The sequence below is a fragment of the Lissotriton helveticus genome, chromosome 6, assembly GCF_964261635.1.
Source record: "Lissotriton helveticus chromosome 6, aLisHel1.1, whole genome shotgun sequence".
Classification (NCBI taxonomy): Eukaryota; Metazoa; Chordata; class Amphibia; order Caudata; family Salamandridae; genus Lissotriton; species Lissotriton helveticus.
Window position 1 is genome coordinate 1,287,179,209 of NC_136067.1, and position 24,295 is coordinate 1,287,203,503.

General features: G+C 50.4%; 1 protein-coding gene across 2 annotated transcripts in view; it reads right to left on the reverse strand.

The window, feature by feature from the left end:
- Positions 1 to 24,295, reverse strand: part of AHCTF1 (AT-hook containing transcription factor 1) — a 1,132,528-nt gene that overhangs the window by 854,084 nt on the left and 254,149 nt on the right. For both annotated transcript variants that reach the window (XM_078649035.1, XM_078649034.1), the window contains exons 13-15: positions 19,843 to 19,933; positions 19,642 to 19,731; positions 905 to 1,045 (exon numbers count right to left, since the gene is read on the reverse strand). In XM_078649035.1, coding sequence (XP_078505161.1) covers positions 905 to 1,045; positions 19,642 to 19,731; positions 19,843 to 19,933 — 322 coding nt within the window. The remainder of the gene's footprint in view (positions 1 to 904; positions 1,046 to 19,641; positions 19,732 to 19,842; positions 19,934 to 24,295) is intronic.

A 24,295-nucleotide genomic window follows, 5' to 3' on the forward strand; every position in this document is an offset into this window, starting at 1 on the left:
TACTGCAACAGAAACCCACTTTCCTACACAAAAGGCTAGAGTTTAGGAAAAATCGAAAAACCTTGTTTTTTTCTCCAAATAATTCTGCCATTTTCTGGATCTTCCCAGCCTGTCAAAACACTTTTGGTTGAGCTCAATGCTCCAGGATCCTGTCAGCAGGAGCAGGAAAAAAGAACTGAAGTAAATGCCACCTGCTATGCATGATGGGATACTTGTGGTGCCTGGTCCCTTAAACGCACAGTGTTCTTTTTTAGACATATAATGAAAGCGTATGAGGCTACTCTGCCCTGCCTCTCATCTCGATCATAAAGATAAAAAAGGGTTTGAGAGAGATAGTTCTACTGACTGACACTAAAATTATATCAAATGTACTTATTCTGTCCCCCTTTTTCTCTTCAGGATGAAGAACCTGGCCAGTATAGCCTAGATAAATAAACTGCCTAATCTGTCTCTTTTTCTTAAGTGTCTTTGCAGACCTTCCTGAAGGAAGGCGAAAATTTAAACTTAGGAAGATATATGTACAACAACTGCTCTGGGGAACCTGCGCATGGGCTGGACTATTCAGCGCTTATGAATATACATGCAAATCCCCCGCAAGAGAACATAGTCCATTGCATACTGCAATATATTTTTAAAAAAGTGGAGCACTGGATGCGTGTATCCAACAGAAATATTGCTATACCAGTTTCTCATATTTTGGAAGATGTGAAGTTACTGACCCCTGCCTGATCAATTTTGAGAGTACATTTTAATGACAAACTTATTTTAAGCACGTCATGATCATTACTCTGCAACTGGTTGGCAACCCATTTAAAATAAAAGTACTATACAACATTTTGTGATAATAAATAAAAAAATAACCATTTAAAAAAAATTATTTAGAAGTAGGGACATTGTAACAAACCTTTCTTAGTGACATCTTGCGCCTCCGTTAGAAAGCAGTTGAGGATGGAACGTAAATTACTAAGGCGTAATTGACAATGTTGAAGGGCCTGCAGCGTTTGTGAATCAATGAAGTTACACGAGCCATCAAACAATGAAGCACCTTTTGGGAAAAATATAAAGTAAAAAAATTAGTTAAGATAGATTTCACTAAAACTTTTGCATATAAAGTGGGCAAATGTTTTTAATACTGATGTCTCTGGGCAGTTAATTTAACTAGGGTAAGCTGCCTTCGGGATTGATGAGTGACTTCGAACATGCATGCATGCATCCATGCTTGTCGTCCTAAATGCCCTTTGACATAACTGTCAATCCTTTAGGGAATTAAAATGTCCATATCTCCTTGTGGCAGCGGATAGTGTGAGAAAAAAAGCCTTAAGGTACAAAAATCCATTAATGACATATGTGAGGAAAAGGTAAATTGGGCTCAACATTACACTTTGCACCCAGCATAACAAGATAAAGCCCTCCTCAACTTAAAGTCAACCCAAGTAGATATTCATATGCCCTCCTGAGTAATTAATGAGGATCAGGTTGTGGAGCTGAAGCAGGGAAGGGATTATTGCTCCCAGCGACTCCTTTTCACTTACCACCTTTAAAGCAACAGTTTCCTTGATAAGGTGCGAGCGACAAAAGAAAAATAACTGACCTAACAAGCACCAACGCACATCTCGTTCCAGAGAAAAAGTTGAAAATGCAATCGTGAGCTGGGCCACAAAAGCTCGAAAAGAAGAGATGAGGGGATAATGTCATAAAAAAGAGGCAGAGAAAATACAGATCATTGTCCACACAAACCTACATAACACAAAAATATTAAGAACGCAAACAATAACAGATGCCTTAAGTATGCAATAACGTGCTTGTGTATCTACCTAGTGTGCTTCAAAATAATCTCCTGTCCCCTTTTGTGAAGGTGCACAGAGAAAGGCAACACAGAAGGATGGAGAGGCAATATATGTTCCTATTCAGATACTGTGCACGGTCTTTCCAACTGGTCAGTAGGTATGGAGTGATGCAGTAATCACTTGTGTCCCCTCCAAGCTAATAGGTTAAATAACTGTAATTTCAGGCCAGAATACTGCAACTTGGGTGTGAATAGGTGGTCACAGTTAGTGGAGCTTAGGTTCAAGGTTGAAGATTAGCAATAAAAAAATGTCCAAGCGTAAGCTGTGCGATTCACTGCTTTTAATGCAAGAGTCAATATCTTGTATGTGGTCTAGGAGACATGCCGAAACCGAACACGAGGAGGGACACGCACTGAACGAAGAGTGCATTCTATGGTCTGACCTACACTAGGTGGACGCATTAATCACAGGAAGTCCAAAGAACAAGATTGTCTCCCGTGATGCAAACGACGTTCCCTTTTATTCATTTATATCTTTTTTAATCAAGGTTGGAGCATTACACACTCCAGGTCACAAGGGGACACACCAGCCTTGTACCTTACTGCCAACAAAGGTTGTTTAAGACTAGAGAAGCCCCTAATTGGAAGTATAATCATAAAAGGGTGAGTCCTTTTTATTATATAAACACAGATGGAGGAATAATGTCCTGCTATTTTTTAAAGTCCTGAAGAATGTGGATGTATATATTTCTGTTATTCCACCAAAACGCGTTGACGCTTCTTTTATAAAAGGAATCTAACAAGGGGAAGCCACAAGGATAAGAGCAGGGCTCTCACCTAGTTTTTCTCCCCCATACAATTTATGTGGACCTTAATAGATAACAGAATTGTGTCTGTATCAATAGGGTTTCCTCCGACATACTGACTCTTGATGTTTTTGTACTGTATTGTATTTGCAAGTTGTTTTTAATTTATTAAGAACTGTATTGTCTCCGACGCCACGAGTAGGAGCAGTGGTCCTTGTGTCTCTCCCTAAAAGAACCACTTTTTAGGGCTCGCCTGCTGATGCGCTTCAGCGCATAGCTGGCGAAGCTCTATAGGGGCTTATCCAGTGTTTATCCACTGGCGATTCCACTGGCGATTCCTTCAAGTGCATGTGCTTTTTAGGTCATTGCGCTTGCGCAAGCCCTAAAAAGCGCGTGCACAATGCCACCAGCCGCCTGCCTGCCTGCCTCGCATTACCACATCAAAGGCAGCCCTCCGAGCGCATTTCTCACCCCCTAATTATTCACGGCCGGCCGGCAGGCACATCAAAGGCTGCTGCTGCCGTGACTCGCATTTCTCCTCCCTCCTCCCCTATCACTGCCCAGGCCGGCCGTACTTTCTCTTTACAAGGGCGCCCATTCCTGAATCACTTGAAATCTCTCCACATTATTTGCATTTTGTTAATTAAAAAAATTAACTTCAACACAGCGTTGCACATTTTTCTCGACTTCGGAAGGATGAGTCCCAATCTCATTTGTACAAAGTGTTGTAATGGGATTATTGGAGAGTTAGAGAAACGTGCTCACAAGTTACATTTTTATGCAAATCATCTGAGTAAATAAACAATAGCATGGTGCCGTTTGCGTCCTTGACTTGATCTGGTTTTTATTTTTATTTTGCTATTATTCTCACAAAGGCTAAGAAGGTCTGCCTACTTTAGTATTAAGTGCTATACGTCGCATAAGCAACAGCTAACCATTCACTCACCCATGCAACGCCACTCACCCATGCAACGCCACTCACCCACGCAACGCCACTCACCCACGCAACGCCACTCACCCACGCAACGCCACTCACCCACGCAACGCCACTCACACACGCAACGCCACTCACACACGCAACGCCACTCACACACGCAACGCCACTCACACACGCAACGCCACACACGCACGCAACGCCACACACACACGCAACGCCACACACACATGCAACGCCACTCACACATGCAACGCCACTCACACATGCAACGCCACTCACACATGCAACGCCACTCAACCACGCAACGCCACTCACACACGCAACGCCACTCAACCACGCAACGCCACTCACCCACGCAACGCCACTCACCCACGCAACGCCACTCACCAACGCAACGCCACTCAGCCACGCAACGCCACTCACACACGCAACGCCACTCACACACGCAACGCCACTCACACACGCAACGCCACTCACACACGCAACGCCACTCACACACGCAACGCCACACACACATGCAACGCCACTCACACATGCAACGCCACTCACACATGCAACGCCACTCACACATGCAACGCCACTCAACCACGCAACGCCACTCAACCACGCAACGCCACTCAACCACGCAACGCCACTCAACCACGCAACGCCACTCACCCACGCAACGCCACTCACCCACGCAACGCCACTCACCCACGCAACGCCACTCACCCACGCAACGCCACTCAGCCACGCAACGCCACTCACACACGCAACGCCACTCACACACGCAACGCCACTCACACACGCAACGCCACTCACACACGCAACGCCACTCACACACGCAACGCCACACACGCAACGCCACACACACACGCAACGCCACACACACGCACACACGCAACGCCACTCACACACGCAACGCCACTCACACATGCAACGCCACTCACACATGCAACGCCACTCACACATGCAACGCCACTCAACCACGCAACGCCACTCAACCACGCAACGCCACTCAACCACGCAACGCCACTCACCCACGCAACGCCACTCACCCACGCAACGCCACTCACCCACGCAACGCCACTCACCCACGCAACGCCACTCACCCACGCAACGCCACTCACCCACGCAACGCCACACACACACGCAACACCACACACACGCAACGCCACACACACACGCAACGCCACACACACACGCAACGCCACTCACACACGCAACGCCACTCACACACGCAACGCCACTCACACACGCAACGCCACTCACACACGCAACGCCACTCACACACGCAACGCCACTCACACACGCAACGCCACTCACCCACGCAACGCCACTCACCCACGCAACGCCACTCACCCACGCAACGCCACTCACCCACGCAACGCCACACACGCACGCAACGCCACACACGCACGCAACGCCACACACGCACGCAACGCCACACACACACGCAACGCCACACACCCACGCAACGCCACTCACCCACGCAACGCCACTCACCCACGCAACGCCACTCACCCACGCAACGCCACTCACCCACGCAACGCCACTCACCCACGCAACGCCACTCAGCCACGCAACGCCACTCAGCCACGCAACGCCGCTCAGCCACGCAACGCCGCTCAGCCACGCAACGCCGCTCAGCCACGCAACGCCGCTCAGCCACGCAACGCCGCTCAGCCACGCAACGCCGCTCAGCCACGCAACGCCACTCACCCACGCAACGCCACTCACCCACGCAACGCCACTCACCCACGCAACGCCACTCATCCACGCAACGCCACTCATCCACGCAACGCCACTCATCTATATGCAAAACGAAAAATGTCAAACTCTTCTATTGCGAGACCTATTGCATTTTCAATGCTTGTTATCTTGTGATTTTAATAAAAGAAGTATCTTTTGTATGCGCTATACCTTGATTTCAGTAGGGTTTTTACATCTGACCTTTTCAAGTTTAGAGGGGGTTTTGGTCTCATGGGGTATTTAGACCCTTGAGGCTGTATGCACCAGGGTATGCATGTTGCTGAGGTGATGAATGTTAAAATGATGGTATGATAGATAAGATTCTAGGGGTAACTTGTGATTTCACTTTGGTCTATGGTTTGGCAGAGGGCCAGCCAGTCAGCTTGTTGGGAATATAACTAGGTGGCAGTATGCCAGAAAATTACAGAGTTCTGCTGGCAAAATATGAGGCCTAGTCAAGAGGGGCAGAGGAATTTCAGGGGACTATTAGAATAGTCTAATCGAACAAGTTACTTACCTTCGGTAACGATATATCTGTAAGAAACAGTAGTTAGTATTAGATTCCTTACCTTAGAATATCCCCAGGCGTCAGTCTGGATCCGGAAACTTTTGCGTAGCAGTACCCCTGCGCGTCGGTAGGCGTCGTCTGCAGGCGTCCCCTGCGGCTCCGCGTCCGTCGTCGGCGTCGTGATGACGTCGCTGGAGTATATAGACACCGCCTCCGCGCGCTGACGTCAGTTCTTTGTACACAGCTTTTCCGCGCCAGAACACGCAGAGCCATGTGAAAACCAACACTGGTGCCATTTGAAACTAGGGCCCTGAAAGGGATGTCCTTAACCCTAGGTATCAGTTTGCAGAACGGGGAGGATGGGCGGGGCGGTAAGGAATCTAATACTAACTACTGTTTCTTACAGATATATCGTTACCGAAGGTAAGTAACTTGTTCATCTGAAAGAAACAGGTTAGTATTAGATTCCTTACCTTAGAATAGATACCCCAGCAATACCAACCCCAGTGGTGGGTCTGCGAACCAATACAATCCTACACCAGAAAGTCCTGGAGGACCGAACGGCCAAAGAAGCCATCCCTGCGGACTTGACTGTCCAGGCAGTAGTGCCTCGCAAAGGTGTGCAGCGAGGCCCACGTAGCCGCCTGGCAAATGTCCTGCAAAGGGACTCCCCGGCCCAGGGCAGTAGTAGCCGCCGTGGCCCGAGTGGAATGGGCTCTCAGCCCAACAGGAGGCTCCTTCCGAGCCAAAGAGTAGCACGCTTTGATGCACAGAACGACCCACCGAGAGATGGTCCGTTTATGTACCGCCCGTCCCTTCTTCGCACCCACGTAGCCAACAAACAGTTGGTCATCCACCCGGAACTGGCGTGTGCGATCCATATAAAATGAAAGCGCACGTTTTGGGTCCAGGCGATGGAGCCGCTCTTTATCCTTTGAAGGATGCGGAGGCGGGAAGAAGGAGGGGAGGGTGATGGACTGCCCGATGTGAAAAGCAGAGACTACTTTGGGCAGGAAAGAAGGTCTAGTTCGCAGAACCACCTTGTCTGGATGAATGGACAGGAAAGGAGGTTTGACAGAAAGAGCCTGGAGCTCACTCACTCTCCTGGCAGAGGTGATGGCAACCAGGAAGGCCGTCTTTAAAATCAGGAGACGGAGAGGACAGGAATGAAGTGGCTCAAAGGGAGCGCACATCAAGAAGGTCAGAACCAGGTTCAAGTCCCACTGAGGCATCACGAACGGAACAGGTGGATACATGTGCGTGATGCCCTTCAAGAATCTAGTTACAATAGGGGACTTGAACAAAGAAGGTTGATCAGGCAGCCTTAGAAAGGCAGAAAGGACAGAAAGGAAGCCCTTGATAGTGCCCAGAGCAGAGCCCTGCTGGGCAAGAGAGAGAAGAAAGAGGAGAACCTCGGAAAGAGGGGCAGAGAGAGGATCCACAGCCTTTGCTGTGCACCATGCCACAAATCTGTTCCACCGGCAGGCGTATACCGAATTTGTGGAGGGACGCCTGGCTGCCAGAATCACATCACAGACTTCAGGAGGCAAGTCAAATGGCCTCAACTGTCGCCGCTCAATCTCCACGCATGGAGGTGGAGACTGGACAGGTTCGGGTGGAGGACCGTCCCCTGCTGCTGCGACAGAAGGTCTCCCGAAGGGGCAGGCGGATCGAGGGACCGACTGACATGCTGAGTAGCTCGGGATACCAGTACCTTCGAGCCCAGTCCGGAGCCACAAGGATAACTTGGGCCCGGTCGCGCCTGATCTTCTTCAGCACTCTGGGCAGAAGTGGTATAGGCGGAAAGGCGTACAACAGACCGCAGCTCCACTCGCGCCGAAAGGCGTCGCCATGCGAGTGCCGTCTTGGAAACTCCAACGCGCAGAACTGATGACATTGCGCGTTCTCTTCTGTGGCGAATAGATCTAACCAAGGCTCTCCCCATTGCCGAAAGAGGCCTTTCGCCACGTCCGAGTAAAGACACCATTCGTGATCCACCGAGCACCGACGGCTGAGTTCGTCCGCCCTGGCGTTCAGAGAACCTGCCAGGTGTTGAACCGTCAGAGTCACGCCCTGACGTTCCAGCCATTGCCAGAGACGCAGAGCCTCCTGGCAAAGGGTCCACCACCCCACTCCGCCCTGCTTGTTGCAGTACCACATGGCGGTGGTGTTGTCCGTGAACACCTGCACTACACTCCCGTTGACAAAGGGGAGGAATGCCTTCAGTGCTAGGCGAATCGCCCGCAGCTCCAACATGTTGATGTGGAGCCGGGACTCCGCCGGAGACCAGATGCCTCTGATCTCCGCCTCTCCCAAGTGGCCTCCCCAGCCCTGGAGGGACGCGTCCGTCACAACTACGTGCTCCGGTTGGTGAAGGGAGAGGGATCTGCCTCTGACCCAATCGCGGTCCGTAAGCCACCACTGCAACTGTCTCGCAGTGCCCTCCGAGATCAGGACATGGTCGGATAGGTTGCCTTGATGCTGGGCCCACTGAAACTTCAGGTCCCACTGCAGAGCCCGCATCCGCCACCGGGCGTGATGCACCAGAAGGATGCAGGAAGCCATCAGCCCCAGCAGCCGCAGCGTCAACCTGACCGAAACCCGGGATAACGGCTGAAAGATGGGAATCAAAGCCTGTATATCCCGGACCCGCCGTTCCGGAGGATAAACCCGAAACTGCGCCGAGTCGAGAACCGCTCCGATGAAAAGGAGCTTTTGAGAGGGACACAGGTGTGATTTCGGCACATTGATGGAAAACCCCAGCTCGTGCAGGAGGTCTGCCGTCATCTGAAGGTGGTGGACGACTGTCTGGGGCGAGCCCGCTTTCAACAACCAGTCGTCGAGGTAGGGGAAGACTGAAACCCCTAACCGGCGCAGATGAGCTGCGACCACCGCCATCACTTTCGTGAACACCCGTGGGGCGCTGGTAAGGCCGAATGGGAGCACGATAAACTGAAAGTGCTCGTGGCCTACCGTGAACCGTAGGTAACGCCGGTGGGCCGGCAGGACGGGGATGTGAAAATACGCATCCTGCAAGTCCAACGCCACCATCCAGTCTTGCGGGTCTAGAGCAGCCAAGACCTGAGCCAAAGTCAACATCTTGAACTTCTCCTTCCGGAGGAAGCCGTTGACGTTCCGTAGATCCAAGATAGGACGCAGGCCCCCCTTGTCCTTCTTGGGTACCAGAAAGTAGTGGGAATAGCAACCACACCCTACTTCTGGCCCAGGAACGCGCTCGATGGCCCCCTTGGCCAAGAGGGCCGTAACTTCCTCCTGCAAAAGTGTCAAGTGGTCCCCCGACACACGGTGGTTCTGCGGTGGCATGGCTGGAGGAGTGGTCTCGAAGGGGAGGGAGTAGCCCCTTCGGACGAGCTGCAGCACCCACCTGTCCGATGTGATAGTGCGCCAGCGGGAGCGGTGATGGCGAACCCTGCGACCCACTGGCGTCACATGGGCCCGAAAGCACGGACTAGGAGGATTTGGAGGCTGATGCTGCGGGGGGAGGTGTGGTCTGACCTCGCCGTTGTCCCCGACCGCCTCCACGGCGGAATCCACGGCCGCCACCGCGTTGAGAAGTGTTCTGCGGTGCGTGGCTGGCAGCACGTGTGGGACCGCCCCTTCCTTGGCCACGAAAGGAGCGAAACGAACCCGTTTGCTGGCGCTGGGTCGAAAGACCCAAGGACTTGGCCGTGACCCTGGAGTCCTTGAAGCGCTCCAGCGAGTGGTCCGCCTTGTCGCCAAACAGGCGACTGCCATCGAACGGCATGTCCATCAAAGTATTCTGGACATCTGCCGAAAAATTGGCGGATCTCAGCCAGGCGTGGCGACGAATCGCCACCGTCGTGGACATCGCTCTGCCCAGCGAGTCGGTCGTATCAAGACCACACCTGATGGAGTATCTTGCTGCATCTCGGCCTTCAATCATAGCCTTGCCGAGCTTCACCCGCACCTCCTGCGGGCATTCAGGCAGCAACTCCGCGACCGTATCCCACAGAGAGTGGGTGTAGCGGCCCAAGAGGCATGCGGTGTTGCAAGACCGCAGTCCCAAACTCAGGGACGAGAAGACCTTCTTCCCATACTGGTCGTACCTCTTAGATTCCCGGTCGGGCGGGGCCGACGGGAATGCGGTCTGGGAAGTCGAGGCCTGGATCACCAGACTCTCAGGGGTGGGATGGGTGGACAGGAACTTGGGGTCGTCCGGACACGGACGGTGGCGTCTGGCCACGTTCCTATCAACAGGCGAACCTGAAGCGGGCCTGGACCACGTGCCCAAAAGAACGTCTGTCAAGGCTTCGTTGAACGGCAGCAGAGGCTCCTGCGGGCATGCCTGCGGTTTGAAGACCTCGGTGAGGATGTTAGGCCTCACGACCGCGACGGGGAGCTCAAGGTGTAAGGCCTTGGCAGCCCTCATCAACACCACTGAATAAGCAGCCCCAGCCTCCGAGGCCACAGTAGGAGGCGAGACAAAACCAGGGTTAGGAGAGTCGTCCAGACCACTGGCGTCACCCAAATCACCTGTCCAGTCCACGTCGTACTGACACTCGCGTGACAGAGGGTCTTCAGACCCCTCCCAACCCTCTCCGTATTCTACATCCTCCCCATATTCGGAGTCAACAATGTAGACCGGCACCTCGGGGTACACAGGCCCCATCGGCGTCAGACTCGGCGTCGGACGACGCCAGTCCGACTCCGCGTCCGGAGACGGAGAGGGAATGGGGGTGGCGCCGCCCGGAGCTGGCGCCGGAGCCCCGACGCCGGCCGGAGCCGGAGCCCCGGCGCCGCGCGGAGGCGGCACCATGGGTTGCCCCGATGGAATCGGCGCCGGAGAGGCCGGTGGACCAGCCGGCGTCGACCCTGAAGGGCCCAGCGGCGCAGGGGCCGGAGCCGCCGGCGGCGTCGGGGCCGGAGCACCCGAACCGCTCGGGCCCCCGGACGGGACCACCGGGCCCGCAGGCGCCGTAGGCCCCGTCGGAGGAGACAGTGCCCTCATGACCATGAGGAACTCCTCTATCTCCTCGCGCGACGCGCCTTGCCCAGGGACCGTAGGGTATGGAGCAGGCCGCGCCGGTGACCCACGCGGATCCGCGGGGGTGGGGCCACCCGAACCCCCGGCCGCATCGCGCGAGCGTCGGGGGGAGTCGGGGGTACGATGACGACGCCCCGACTTCTTGTGTTTCTTACCTGAGGAACCAGAGGAATGGTGACTACTTCCGGAGCGCTCGTGGCGGCTCCGCGACCGCTCTCGCGACCGCTCCCTCGACCTCCGGCCGGACCAGGACCGCTCTTGACGCGGGGCCGACACCCGGAGCTCGAGCAGCTTGCGGGACCGATCCCGTCTAGCCTTACTCGTCAAGGCCCGGCAATAGACGCAGGAGTCCACGTCGTGGTCCGGGCCCAGGCACCGGAGGCAGAGTCGGTGGTGGTCCGTGACCGACATCGTGTGGTCACACCCGTCACAATTCTTAAACCCTGCATCCTACCGGCACCTTAGGAGTAGATAGTAAGTCAAAAAACTTTGGTCAAAAGACCGGAGTACTGCTCTTCGGATCTGCGCTAACTGGCGCGGAAAAAAGAAGAACTGACGTCAGCGCGCGGAGGCGGCGTCTATATACTCCAGCGACGTCATCACGGCGCACGACGCCGACGACGGACGCGGAGCCGCAGGGGACGCCTGCAGACGACGCCTACCGACGCGCAGGGGTACTGCTACGCAAAAGTTTCCGGATCCAGACTGACGCCTGGGGATATTCTAAGGTAAGGAATCTAATACTAACCTGTTTCTTTCAGATTGTTAAATACTAGCAGGTTTGCAGGTGTTTTAGCTGTACCGAAAGGCATATGTGGGTGGGTATTGTTAATGTTCTGTATTTGATAATGTACTAAGGTAAATATTACTTAATGAAGATTCTGTTTTTTTTATGAATATAAAAATCAGAACCGAAAAATTGCTGGGGGTTGTTGCCAGGTTCAGGATGGTTGGGGCATGGGAGACTGAGCCAGTTAAAGAGACTGATAACTATGAGAAACAAGCATTTGCAATGCAATAGGTCTCGCATTAGGAAAGTGTGAGCTATTGGTTTTGTAAATGACAATAATTTTTTAATATGTGTTGGCTTTGAAAATATATAAATTAATAGCAATGTTATTCACAAAGCCAATAGCTTACACTTTCCTAATGCGAGTCCTATTGACTATGGCAATGCTTATTGGTAGCAAGCAAGGACAGTGCTGTTGTGGTTGGGCCGAGTGATGTGGTTGGGCCGAGTGATGTGGTGGTTGGTGTCCCCGAGTGATGTGGTGGTTGGTGTCCCCGAGTGATGTGGTTGTGGTGGTTGGTGTCCCCGAGTGATGTGGTGGTTGGGCCCCCGAGTGATGTGGTTGTGGTGGTGGTGTCCCCGAGTGATGTGGTGGTTGGGTGTCCCCGAGTGATGTGGTGGTTGGGCGTCCCGAGTGATGTGGTTGTGGTGGTGGTGGTTGGGCGTCCCCGAGTGATGTGGTTGTGGTGGTGGTGGTTGGGCGTCCCCGAGTGATGTGGTTGTGGTGGTGGTGGTTGGGCGTCCCCGAGTGATGTGGTTGTGGTGGTGGTGGTTGGGCGTCCCCGAGTGATGTGGTTGTGGTTGTGGTGGTTGGGCGTCCCCGAGTGATGTGGTTGTGGTTGTGGTGGTTGGGCGTCCCCGAGTGATGTGGTTGTGGTGGTTGGGCGTCCCCGAGTGATGTGGTTGTGGTGGTTGGGCGTCCCCGAGTGATGTGGTTGTGGTGGTTGGGCGTCCCCGAGTGATGTGGTTGTGGTGGTTGGGCGTCCCCGAGTGATGTGGTTGTGGTGGTTGGGCGTCCCCGAGTGATGTGGTTGTGGTGGTTGGGCGTCCCCGAGTGATGTGGTTGTGGTGGTTGGGCGTCCCCGAGTGATGTGGTTGTGGTGGCGGCGTCCGGCAGAGTGAGGCCTCCGGCAGAGTGAGGCCTCCGGCAGAGTGAGGCCTCCGGCAGAGTGAGGCCTCCGGCAGAGTGAGGCCTCCGGCAGAGTGAGGCCTCCGGCAGAGTGAGGCCTCCGGCAGAGTGAGGCCTCCGGCAGAGTGAGGCCTCCGGCAGAGTGAGGCCTCCGGCAGAGTGAGGCCTCCGGCAGAGTGAGGCGTCCGGCAGAGTGAGGCGTCCGGCAGAGTGTGGCGTGCGGCAGAGTGTGGCGTGCGGCAGAGTGTGGCGTGCGGCAGAGTGTGGCGTGCTGCAGAGTGTGGCGTGCGGCAGAGTGTGGCGTGCGGCAGAGTGTGGCGTGCGGCAGAGTGTGGCGTGCGGCAGAGTGTGGCGTGCGGCAGAGTGTGGCGTGCGGCAGAGTGTGGCGTGCGGCAGAGTGTGGCGTGCGGCAGAGTGTGGCGTGCGGCAGAGTGTGGCGTGCGGCAGAGTGTGGCGTGCGGCAGAGTGTGGCGTGCGGCAGTGTGTGGCGTGCGGCAGTGTGTGGCGTGCGGCAGTGTGTGGCGTGCGGCAGTGTGTGGCGTGCGGCAGTGTGTGGCGTGCGGCAGTGTGTGGCGTGCGGCAGTGTGTGGCGTGCGGCAGTGTGTGGCGTGCGGCAGTGTGTGGCGTGCAGCAGTGTGTGGCGTGCAGCAGTGTGTGGCGTGCAGCAGTGTGTGGCGTGCAGCAGTGTGTGGCGTGCAGCAGTGTGTGGCGTGCAGCAGTGTGTGGCGTGCAGCAGTGTGTGGCGTGCAGCAGTGTGTGGCGTGAAGAACAATGCGGGCTGACAAATGCGGGGAAGCTAGAAAAACAACAAAACCCAAAACATCGCCTCACGCCGAAAGCAAATCTGTTACTGCGGGGGAGTGGAGGGGAGGGGAGGGGGCTGTAGCTGAAACTAAATAAAGGTGACTTCGTACATTATGGGAATGCTTGCATGTTGATTAAAGCCCAGGCCATGGTTGCAGAAGCAGCACAGACGTGCTACGTTTATAGGAGGAGTGGTTCTGCCTTTTGTTGCCGACACCTTGCAGTGGCCACAGTTAATGTGTGGTGCAGAGTGGCAGCACGTCGTGGAGCATCAGAGCAGAGTCAGCTCTCGCAAATAGAAATTCCTCTGTTGTCTCTGTGTTTTTTTCGGTAGTAATGCAAAAAGTTTAAGATGGAAGGACTAGCGCATTTTCGCATGTACCTATGTGGGCACTAATCTGGAAATACGATAAAAAATGTAAGTGGTCTGGTGTGAAAGATGAAGCGGGGCGGCCGTTTATTAACCCTGTCCCACCCCACTATGACTACGAATTGAAATATTAAATACTCATCCGTACAATATACCAGTGAAAAATGTTTCTATGGGGGCATCCCCCTGACTCCACCACTTTAATAAGCTACGTAAACAGAAAGATATTCCATATACATATTCTATAAAACATCTACTTTTCATTCGTAACCACTAGTCCCGAAGGAGCTGATTGCTGGGGGACATCGTGCCTGCAAATACCGGTTTCCCAGGATCTCCCGCTGCCTAACTGCATCTCCCTGCAGACTCCCAGCGCTTTTGCATACTCGCGCTCTCTCTGGTGGGACTCCATGTCCCAGGGAGCCCCGCACTGACTGTCATTGACTTCACCTGCTGGGGGAGGAGTCACTAGCTGCCTAAAAGCGGCGCTGCCTTCCCGCGGCACGGGACGCGCGCGGGCCAAGGGCAGGTCCGTACTTGCCCGTCATAGCCCAGAAGAGGCTGGGCTGGGCCATTCCTCTGACGTTTGTACCTCGAACATAGGATTCAGCCAACCTCCAGCGCGGCAATGGTATTTTTAACCGGCATCCGGGGGCCATTGTAATTAATTGCGTTTTTGGAACTCTCCTACTGACTTTGCTTTAAACAGAATATAGTAGTACTTGCCAAGGGGTGGGGCTTGTTTCACGGGGCTTGTTCCATCTACTAGTATACATGGGCAAAAGGAAACTTATGGACCCTGTGGGAGGCGCACCTGGCTTGAATGGGGGGGGGAGGTTAAAAGGAAAAACCAGGCCAACTTGAGTGCAGGGGCCCCTGTAGCACGCCGCTGGCCAGCAGTGCAAACTGTATCCAAAACACCCTCCACAAAGAAAGGCAGAGGCCATGAAAGGGGAACACAATGGAGTCTCTTTATTCCTTATTGGCAAATGGGCGTATGCATTTCGGCTGTGTAGCCTCTTCAGCGCCCAGAATAAAACAGAAGGGGAGTATGCTGCCAAAATGTCCTGCCCCAACAAAGCTAGTTATAATAGTCTCCGCCCTCAAAGCGATGATTGATGTCACCTGCTTCCATTTCCCGATGGTTAAAGGGACTGCAACTCCCAGCATGCAATGGTTTGCCAGGATAGGACGGAAACAACGCTGTGGGGACTGCAGGTTTCCTCCAGTAGCTCTCTCCCAATGTCCCGTGTTGCCTGCAGGAATATCATGGCTCCTTGGGTCCCCTGACTGCACAACCACCGCAACCCGGTATCCAATTTTTTTGTATATAAAAGAATTTTTAAAAGCAATACTGTTAAGATGTACACAATATATATATATATATATATATATATATCGAGCTCCAATTTCACAGGATATTAAATCCAAAAGAATGCAGCACACGCAGGGGTAGTTCCAACCAAGATTTTAATGTCTGAACACTCACAGCAACAAGACGCGTTTCGCCATCGGGCTTTGTCAAACACATATATACACGCTCCTTTGCCTGACACCTTGAAAAGTTACCAACTGAACATTAGCGCGACGTGAGGCACTACAAGTCCCATCCAGGGCGTGCATCTAAGCAAGAAGGGGTGTGGTGCCTCAAGCGCTCCTTCATAACTGCCAAAGCCTCTGAAGAGAAGTGGGGACACTTCGAAACGAGTCAGGCATCCAGGGCAGTTTGAACAGTTAAAGGATATTGTTGTGCTGAAGCCATTCAAGGCTCCTTGTGTGCAGCTGAGGTACTTCGGAGCTGGAATATATATATATATATATTTCTTTATTTTAAGAGTGCTGAAATCCTATGTATAGCTTCATTGTTGGCTGCTTGTGACGCTGATCTTTTGGCAGATGCGTCCAATAGTTTTTACTCTTTGTCAGGTGGTGGAGCATTGCCTGATGTTTGAGAGTTGGCCCTTTTTCTGGTGTTGGAAAAACTAAGTAATCTAATGGAAACTGTCCCTTAGTGTATGGAGGGTCAGTTGGGACAGCCTTGTACTTCTTTTCTATTCTAGGGTTAATGACTCTAGCTCTAACTGGGTCTTTAAAGACTTCAGGAGTGTGTTTAATTACCCCTTTTAACATTGGTAGAATAGAGGTGGACCTCTGGGATGTTGTAAAAGTGTCCATGAGGAAGTCTTCTTCTATGGGGTCTGTATGTAAGTTTACCCCATGGTATTAATCAGCACTATATATTAGGTGAGTGAAACCTATAGTGTCCTCTGGAGGGGATGGTCTAGATGGATAGACATCCTCCTGTGGTACATCAGGAACATCTGGTGTGCCATAATTTTCCCATGGATTATTTGGGATGAAATAAATAGGCTCTTTTGAGGTTCATTATCTCCTTCGTTACCAGCGCTATCATCATGATCTAGAGGTGGAGGAGATTGTATTGGTATTGAAGATGGAATAGGGGAAATGTATTGTGGAGAAGGGGTCCTTAAAGGAGAGGTGGCAAGGTCTCTTTTCTTTAAGGGAGGGCGGAGATGGTGTAGGTTTGCCCATTTTCCTTTTGTTGGAAGAACTATTTCTAAAATGACCTGTTTGTGGGTCTATTTCCAGATTTTTTGTGTAGGATCAGGTTCAAAAAGCTGTTCCTCCAATTTTTTCGGGTCCGAATGCTTATGTGGCACAGTCTTTGGAGTAATTTTATGCTCCTTTGTTTTGACCTGAAGAGGTTTTGTGAGTTCCAAAGGTTTGGTTGGAGTTTTTGGAACCAGTTGCTTGGTTGGCTTTGATGATTTTTTCGGATCGGAGGTGCTGGGTGTTTTTGGAACTGTTTTTTTTTCCGGTTCCGTTGTGTGTTTCGGAACCGGTGGTATCTTTGGTTCAGGGGATTTTTTCGGACCTGAAGCCCGAGTATCTTTAGGTTTCTGTGCTGAATGCGCCGGTGTAGAACCGGGTTTCGGCGCAGAAGAAGACAATGGTTTGTCTTTCGGGTACTCTTTGGTCGGTGCCGAGGATGGAGTTTTGGCACCGACAGTAGGCTGACTTGGTCCCGAGTGGCCTGAAGGCTTAATTGTAGACTTCTTTGGTGACCTCGAAGGCGGGGCGTGTAAAGTTTTAGAATGGTGTGCACCTAGGCCCGAAGGGGAAGGTGTTACCAAAGCCTTTGGATGGGTAGGTGGGGGGGGGGGGGGGGGGGAGCGTCGACGTCAGTACTTACGACCCCTTGCCCCGGGGTGATGTCTTCGACGTTGGAGTGCTCAGTGCTGAAGGTGCCTTTTTCCATCTGCTCCTGCTCCGGTACATCGATGCCTTCCTGGAAGACGTCGTCCGGTATCGATGTCGATGATCGAGCCATACTTCTTCGCGCTCGACGACATCTGATGGTTTTCTTGGGGCGGAAAGAGGCACAAGCCGGACTGTCGTTGGCCTTGTGTTCAGGTGAAAGACAGAGGTTACACACCTCATGTAGATCAGCGTGTGTAAACTCAGATCCACACTGAGAACATTTTTTGAAGGGAGTCCTTTCCATGAGCCACAAGGGCCTGATGGCGCAGCTAGGCCCGAAGGCCAGCTTCGACGACCGGAACCGAAATAGAAGTTTGTAGAGATGACAGTCAAAAAGGAAACGCAATCGAGACAATACCGAAGAATTGGGTAATAATTGCGCGTCGAAAGTTAAATCGGTAACGATACCGAACTGGAACACATGGAAGACATCCGAGCCCGATGGCGGAAAAAAACAATCTGAAGATGGAGTCGATGCCCATGCGCACTATTGTCCAAAGGAGGAGTCACCTATCTCATGACTTCCAGACTTTTCCAAGACAATAACAAACTGCAAACATCCGGGCCGAATACCAGATGGCAATCTATGCATAGTGTGTGATCTGCAGCTCATATGCCTCGAACGCTATTTTCTGGTGGACCTGCAGCTTTAATGGAGGCCAACGTTTTAAAGCAAGAGTGACGTCCTACAACGTGATATCAGCTTCTAAAGCTTTAACCTCATCAGTATCTAGAGAATCTTTCTTTTCTACATCAATTAAGCCTCCTACCGGAGACAAAGAAGGAATACTATCCTCCTGATATAGTTCCCTACAATAGTCTTTGATTACTTAAATTGTGACTAGACTGCCGTAGTGCTTTTCAATGTTTTCGCTACTCCTAGCCACATCCCGCTGCTGTGTGCAAAGGGCCAATAATCTTCCACCAGCCTCCCCATACTCATGGCTCCCTGCTCTGTATGCCTGAAACTTTTCTGCCAACTTCCTAGCGTGATAATTATTGATCATGGTTTTTACCACTGCTCTTTTCTGCTGAGTTTCTGGGGCATCATGACCTGTGGTGATCATATCCATGTGTTGTATTTACAGATTCACTAGTTGCTCATACACCACGCTGACCTCCTAAGCCTGCTGCATCCAGTTGTGTGAAACAAAGCGGATAGTCCCTCTCTTACCTCCAGCTTTTAATGCATCCCAGACCATCCTTCTTGGTGCACTGTATCTATTAATTTCTAGGAAATCAGTTATCCACGGTCTCATGTGTACGAATACAGAGTATTGAGAAGCAATTTCCTGTCAACAGCCCACTTGCCCTGGCTCCTGGATACCCCTCTACTGGATATTTTGAAGATTAAGAGACTGTGGCTAGAGAAGACTTTGGGGAGTCTCCTACTATAAGCCTTGCCCACTAGCCCAGAAGATATCACAACATAATCCAACCGGGCACTAAAAATAAGTGTACCCAGGGTCTGGAGCTTTAATTCTATCCCATATGTTCACCATACCATGCTACTCGCTACTCATAAGGTATCTCATTGCTCTAAACACCTGAGGTTTCCTTCCCCAATAGTTAATCTCTTGCTTCCTGCAGACATCCAGATGTAGGTATAAAATCACTGCACACTATCAGCAAAGTAGGCTAAATGGCCAGCTCCACCACCAATTCCTCCAGGACGGCTGCTTCATCTAGATTAGATCCATAGATGGAACAGATCATCAGTCCGTCCCCTGCAGCCTGACATTCAACAATTGCCCATCTACCATATTTATCAACTAGCTTGCGTTTCTCAAGCCAGTACTGCCACTTCCCTTGTGGAAGGGCTCCTAGTTGTACAAAAAGGGAGTATCCCCAAAACCTTCAACAGGTCCCTTTTTTCCAAGGGGTTGTGAGTTCTCCTGTTCACAGAAATCTGGCCCCAGGTTTCGGAGTATCTCTGCTACACATTGCTTCTAAGATTTGTCATTTAGGCCACAAACATTAATCAAACAAATACTGATTTTACTAGCCTGCATCATGTATCATACAAATAGGTCTCCACCAAGAAGACTATCCCATGCACAGCATCCCTAACACCATTAGATTCTCGAAGTCGTAAGCTAGAGACAACAAGGCCCCAGCTCATCCTAACCACAACTTGATCCCCCTTGCCTTTACTTTGGCTTTTGCATTTGCTCACATTCTGGCCCCCCCTTCTTGGTTACCCCATGCACCCCCTCAACCAATGTAAAGCAAACACTTAGGTCTGCTAAAGATGTGAGCCCCAGATTTGAGGTGTAATGTCACACGCTCGGTCTCCTGAACTCAGATTGAACAAGAGACCTAGGGGACATGATCTACTTAATGGGTCATAGTTTTAGATTTTTGTTTGCTTTCTCAAGTTGTTAAGAACAAAAATAAAAACGGCATGTAAATCCATGAAAGTTCCAAATCCCAAAAAACTAAAATGCATTTCAATCTTTAAAATGAACTTACAGAGTTGATCAAGTTCTTCTTTGGTGCTGATCACTTTGTTCCATGTCCATTCCAAGATAAAGCGAAGGTTAGCGGCAGACCTAGGTTGCTCTTAATTTGATAAGAAAAGGCAGACTTTAGCACTGATGGAAAACCATAAACTGTAACTTAAAAGAAAAAGTGAATTGAAAAGTAAAGAAAAAAAATGAAGCCTAATCATACCTTCAGAAGTCCACTGTTTAATGGATCCAGTAAGCAATCCCAACGAACAAGTTCCGACTGCTGCAGACAAAACTGCGTGCAGCTGTTCCTCCTTTAAAGCAAACAAGATGAACTTTCAGAAAGTTGGTGGTTTCTAGCAACGACACTATAAGCATCACAGAATACCTACTTAGCTTTGATCTACAGACTCTTTGTTTAGATGAAATCTAAAAACTATTGAATAAAAAAAAACAGGCATCTTATGCACTTTGGAAAAAGACAGGTGTTCATATAAGGAAAATGCTACTTACCAGTATGCATCTGTTCTTGGCATGTAGAGCTGCAGAATCATACACTTTTGCAATAGATCGCCACCTGGTGTTGGGCTCGGATGATTGCAGGTGGTTGTCTTCTTGGAAGAAGTCTTTGTAGTCACGAGATAGGCGACTCCTCCCTTGGACAATACTGCGCATGGTCATCGACTCCATCCTCAGATTGTTTTTCGCCATGATGGGAAATGGAGTTAGTAGAAGTAAAGAGAAAAAAAGGATGTCCATGCGTGTGCATCTAAGTAAGATGAGTACTGGAAACGGATACAAGTCCAGGGGTGTTGGGAGGGCGTGTACGATTCTGCAGCTCTACATGCCAAGAACAGATGCATACTGGTAAGTAGCATTTTCCGATCGAGGCATATGAGCTGCAGATCGTACTCTTTTGAAACGATTGTGCAGCAGTGTCTCCCCTAGCGGTAGTCGCTTGTATCCGTTGCAGTATTCTGAAATAGTGTTCTAAGGACAGCTTGGCCTACTGCAGCTTGCTGCTTGGCCTGCACATCAAACCAATAGTGTTTAGTGAAGGTGTGTATTGTAGACCATGTTGCTCCCTTGCATATGTCCTCTAGTGGTATATTTCCTAAGAAAGCCATAGAGGCTCCTAGTTTGCGAGTGGAGTGTGCTCTAGGAGGAACTGTTAGTGTACGTTTAGCTTTTTGATAGCATATTTGTATACACTTTACAATCCACCTGGCAATTCCCCCCTTAGAGATGGGGTTGCCTTTGTGTGGGGGAGAGAAAGATACAAATAATTGTTTTGTCTTTCTGAAGGATTTAGTCCTATCTGTGTAGCATAACAGGGCTCTCCTAACATCTACGGTGTGTAAAGCCCTTTCTGCAACAGAGTCTGGGTTTTGGAAAAACACAGGTAGCTCTACTGATTGGTTAAGGTGAAAAGGAGTGATAACCTTTGGCAGGAATTTTGGATTAGGCCTGAGAACCACTTTGTAAGGATGTATTTGAAAAAATGGTTCTTGTATTGTGAATGCTTGTATTTCACTAACTCTTCTGAGAGAGGTGATGGCAACAAGGAAACCAGTTTTCCATGTTAGGAATTGCAATTCACACTTGTGTAAAGGTTCGAAAGGGGGTCTCATAAATCTTGTAAGGACCACGTTCAGGTTCCACACTGGAGCAGGTGGTAACCGAGGTGGGATTATTCATTTTAATCCTTCCATAAATGCTTTTATTGGAGGTACTCTGAAGAGAGATAGATGTTGTCTAATCTGTAAATCGGCTGCAATTGCTGCCAGATGCAGGCGTATGGAAGAGTAAGCTAAATTGGACCTTTGTAGGTGTAGAAGGTAGCAAATGATATTTTAGATGGAAGCATCCAGTGGGTCAATGTGATTGTTGTTACAATATATTGCAAACCTTTTCCACTTAGCGGCATAACACGCTCTGGTAGTGGGTTTTCTAGCTTCTTTAATTATGTTCATACAGTCTGGTGGCAGGTTTAAGTAACCAAACATTAAGACTTCAGGAGCCAGATCGCCAAATTCAGTTGGCTTGGTTCTGGGTGTCTTATTTTTCCATGGTCCTGTGTTAACAGGGAGGGCGTGAGCCTTCATTTTTGATGTGGAACCAGTGCGATATCTAGCAGTGTGGTGAACCACGGCTGGCGTGCCCATGTGGGAGCTAATAGTATTAGTTTGAGAGACTGTTGTCTGAGTTTGCGCACTACTAGTGGAATGAGTGGGAGAGGCGGAAAAGTGTACGCAAATCTGCCTGACCAGTTCATCCATATTGCATTCCCCTCCGACCGCGGGTGTGGAAACCTGGTGGCGAAGGTTGGGCATTTTGTATTCTCGTGGGTGGCAAACAGATCTATCTGTGGATGCCCCCACATTTGGAAGAATGGCTGAAGAACTTGTGGATGTATCTCCCATTCGTGAATCTGTTCTGACTGTCGGCTCAACAGATCTGCTATCTGATTGTGAATTCCTGGAAGGTGTTCTACCGTCAGGTGTATGTTTTGAGGAATGGCCCATCTCCAAATGTTCTGTGCGAGCTTTGACAGTTGCAGAGAGTGTGTCCCCCCCTGTTTTTGTATATAACACATGGCTGTCATATTGTCCGTCTGGATTAAGACAGCTTTGTTTTGTATTTGCAGTTGAAACGTTTTGAGTGCTAGGAAAATTGCTAGCAGCTCTAGATGGTTGATATGGAACAGTTTTTGTTGGTTGTTCCATTGGCCTTGTGTGGTATAGTGTAAGAGATGGGCTCCACATCCTGAGAGGGATGCGTCTGTCGTGAGCACTACCTGTGGAACAGGTTCTAGTAACGGCCGTCCCTTTGTCAAGTTTTTGGTGTTTCACCATTGCAGAGAGCGATATGTACGGCTGTCTACCAACACCAGGTGTGTGAGCTGACCTTGAGCCTGATCCCACTGTTGTGCTAGACATTCTTGTAATGGGTGCATCTGCAGTCGTGCATGTGGAACTATGAAGATGCAAGATGCCATCATGCCTATTAGTCTCATGAACACTCTGGCTTGGAGAGACTGCTGGTGTTGAAAAATGGAGACTAAGGTCTGAATGCTCTGTATCCTAGCTGGACTGGGATACGCTAGAGCTGTAGATGGGTCTATGGTAGCTCCTAGATACTGATGAACGTGCGAAGGCTCTAGGTGCGACTTGGTGTAGTTTATGGTAAACCCTAAGTCGTGCAATGTCTGAATTGTTTGCTTTGTGTGTTGTACACACTGGCTGAACAATTTTGCTTTTATGAGCCAATCATCGAGGTAAGGGAAGACACGTATCTGTTGTCTTCTGAGATGTGCTGCTACTACTGCTAAGCACTTTGTGAACGCTCTTGGTGCTGTTGTGACCCTGAATGGAAGGACTTTGAATTGATAGTGCTGTCCTTATATGACAAACCTTAGATACTTCCTGTGAGCAGGATGTAAAGGAATGTGAAAGTAGGCGTCCTTTAGGTCTAGTGTTGAAAGAAAATCGCCTTGTTGTAGTAGTGGGAGTACTTGTTGCAGAGTGATCATGTGAAAATGATCTGATTGTATGTAATGGTTTAGGGGTCTGAGGTCGAGAATTGGTCGTAGTGTCCCGACCTTCTTGGGAATTAGGAAGTACAGAGAGTAAACTCCTGTTCCCTGTTCCTCTAAAGTAACTACTTGAATAGCATCTTTTTGTAGAAGTGCTAGAACTTCCTGTTGAAGCAGAGTCATATGGTTTGCGGACATTGGACGCTGCCTGGGAGGTATGTTTGGGGGGGTTGCTGTGAGTTCTAGGCAGTAGCCATGTTGGATAATTTGTCTCACCCACATGTCTGTTGTGATGGAATTCCAGACAGGTAGGAACTGTGATAATCTGCCCCCCACAGGAGTGGAATGCTGTAGGGGAAGCAGAGGGAAGTCACTGTTTGGGAGTGGAAGAGGAGCGGTTGTTATTACCTCTGCCTCTTCCCTTGTTATTATTGCCTCTGTATCCTCCTCTAAAGTAACCTTTGTTAGAGGAGGTCTGTGTGTGCGTTTTAAAAGATGTTGTGTCTGCGCCGGTTTGCTTAGAGCCACCTCTATAAAAGGAGCGGTGAAAAGAACTTCTAGTCTGTGTGGATTGTAATGCACCCATAGACTTAGCTGTGTCTGTTTTCATATTTTTTAGTGTGTTGTCTACTTCCGGCCCGAACAATTAGTTTTGATTGAGCGGCTGGTTCAAGATGGTAGTCTGTACTTCTGTTTTAAACCCTGCAATGCGTAACCATGCATGTAGTCCGAGTATAACACTAGTATTGACTGCTCTGGATGCTGTGTCAGCTACAACTAGTGCACATTTAATTGAGGCATTGGATATTAATTTGCCTTCTTGTATGAGCTCTGTTGCCTGATCTTTGTATTGATCTGGGAGGTGCTACATCAGTTTTTCTAATCAGTCGTAGTGAGCCCTGTCATAGCATGAGAGCAGGGCTTGTGTATTTGCTATGCGCCATATATTTGTAGCCTGCGCAGCAATCCGTTTCCTTGACGCATCAATAACTTTAGATTCTTTGTCAGGCGAGGGTGTGTCACCAGAAGTCTGGGAATTGGCTCTTTTCCGTGCATTAGACACTACTAAAGAGTCTAGTGGCAGATGTCCCTTAATATAGACTGGATCAGATGTTGCTGGTCTATATTTTTTTTCTATTCT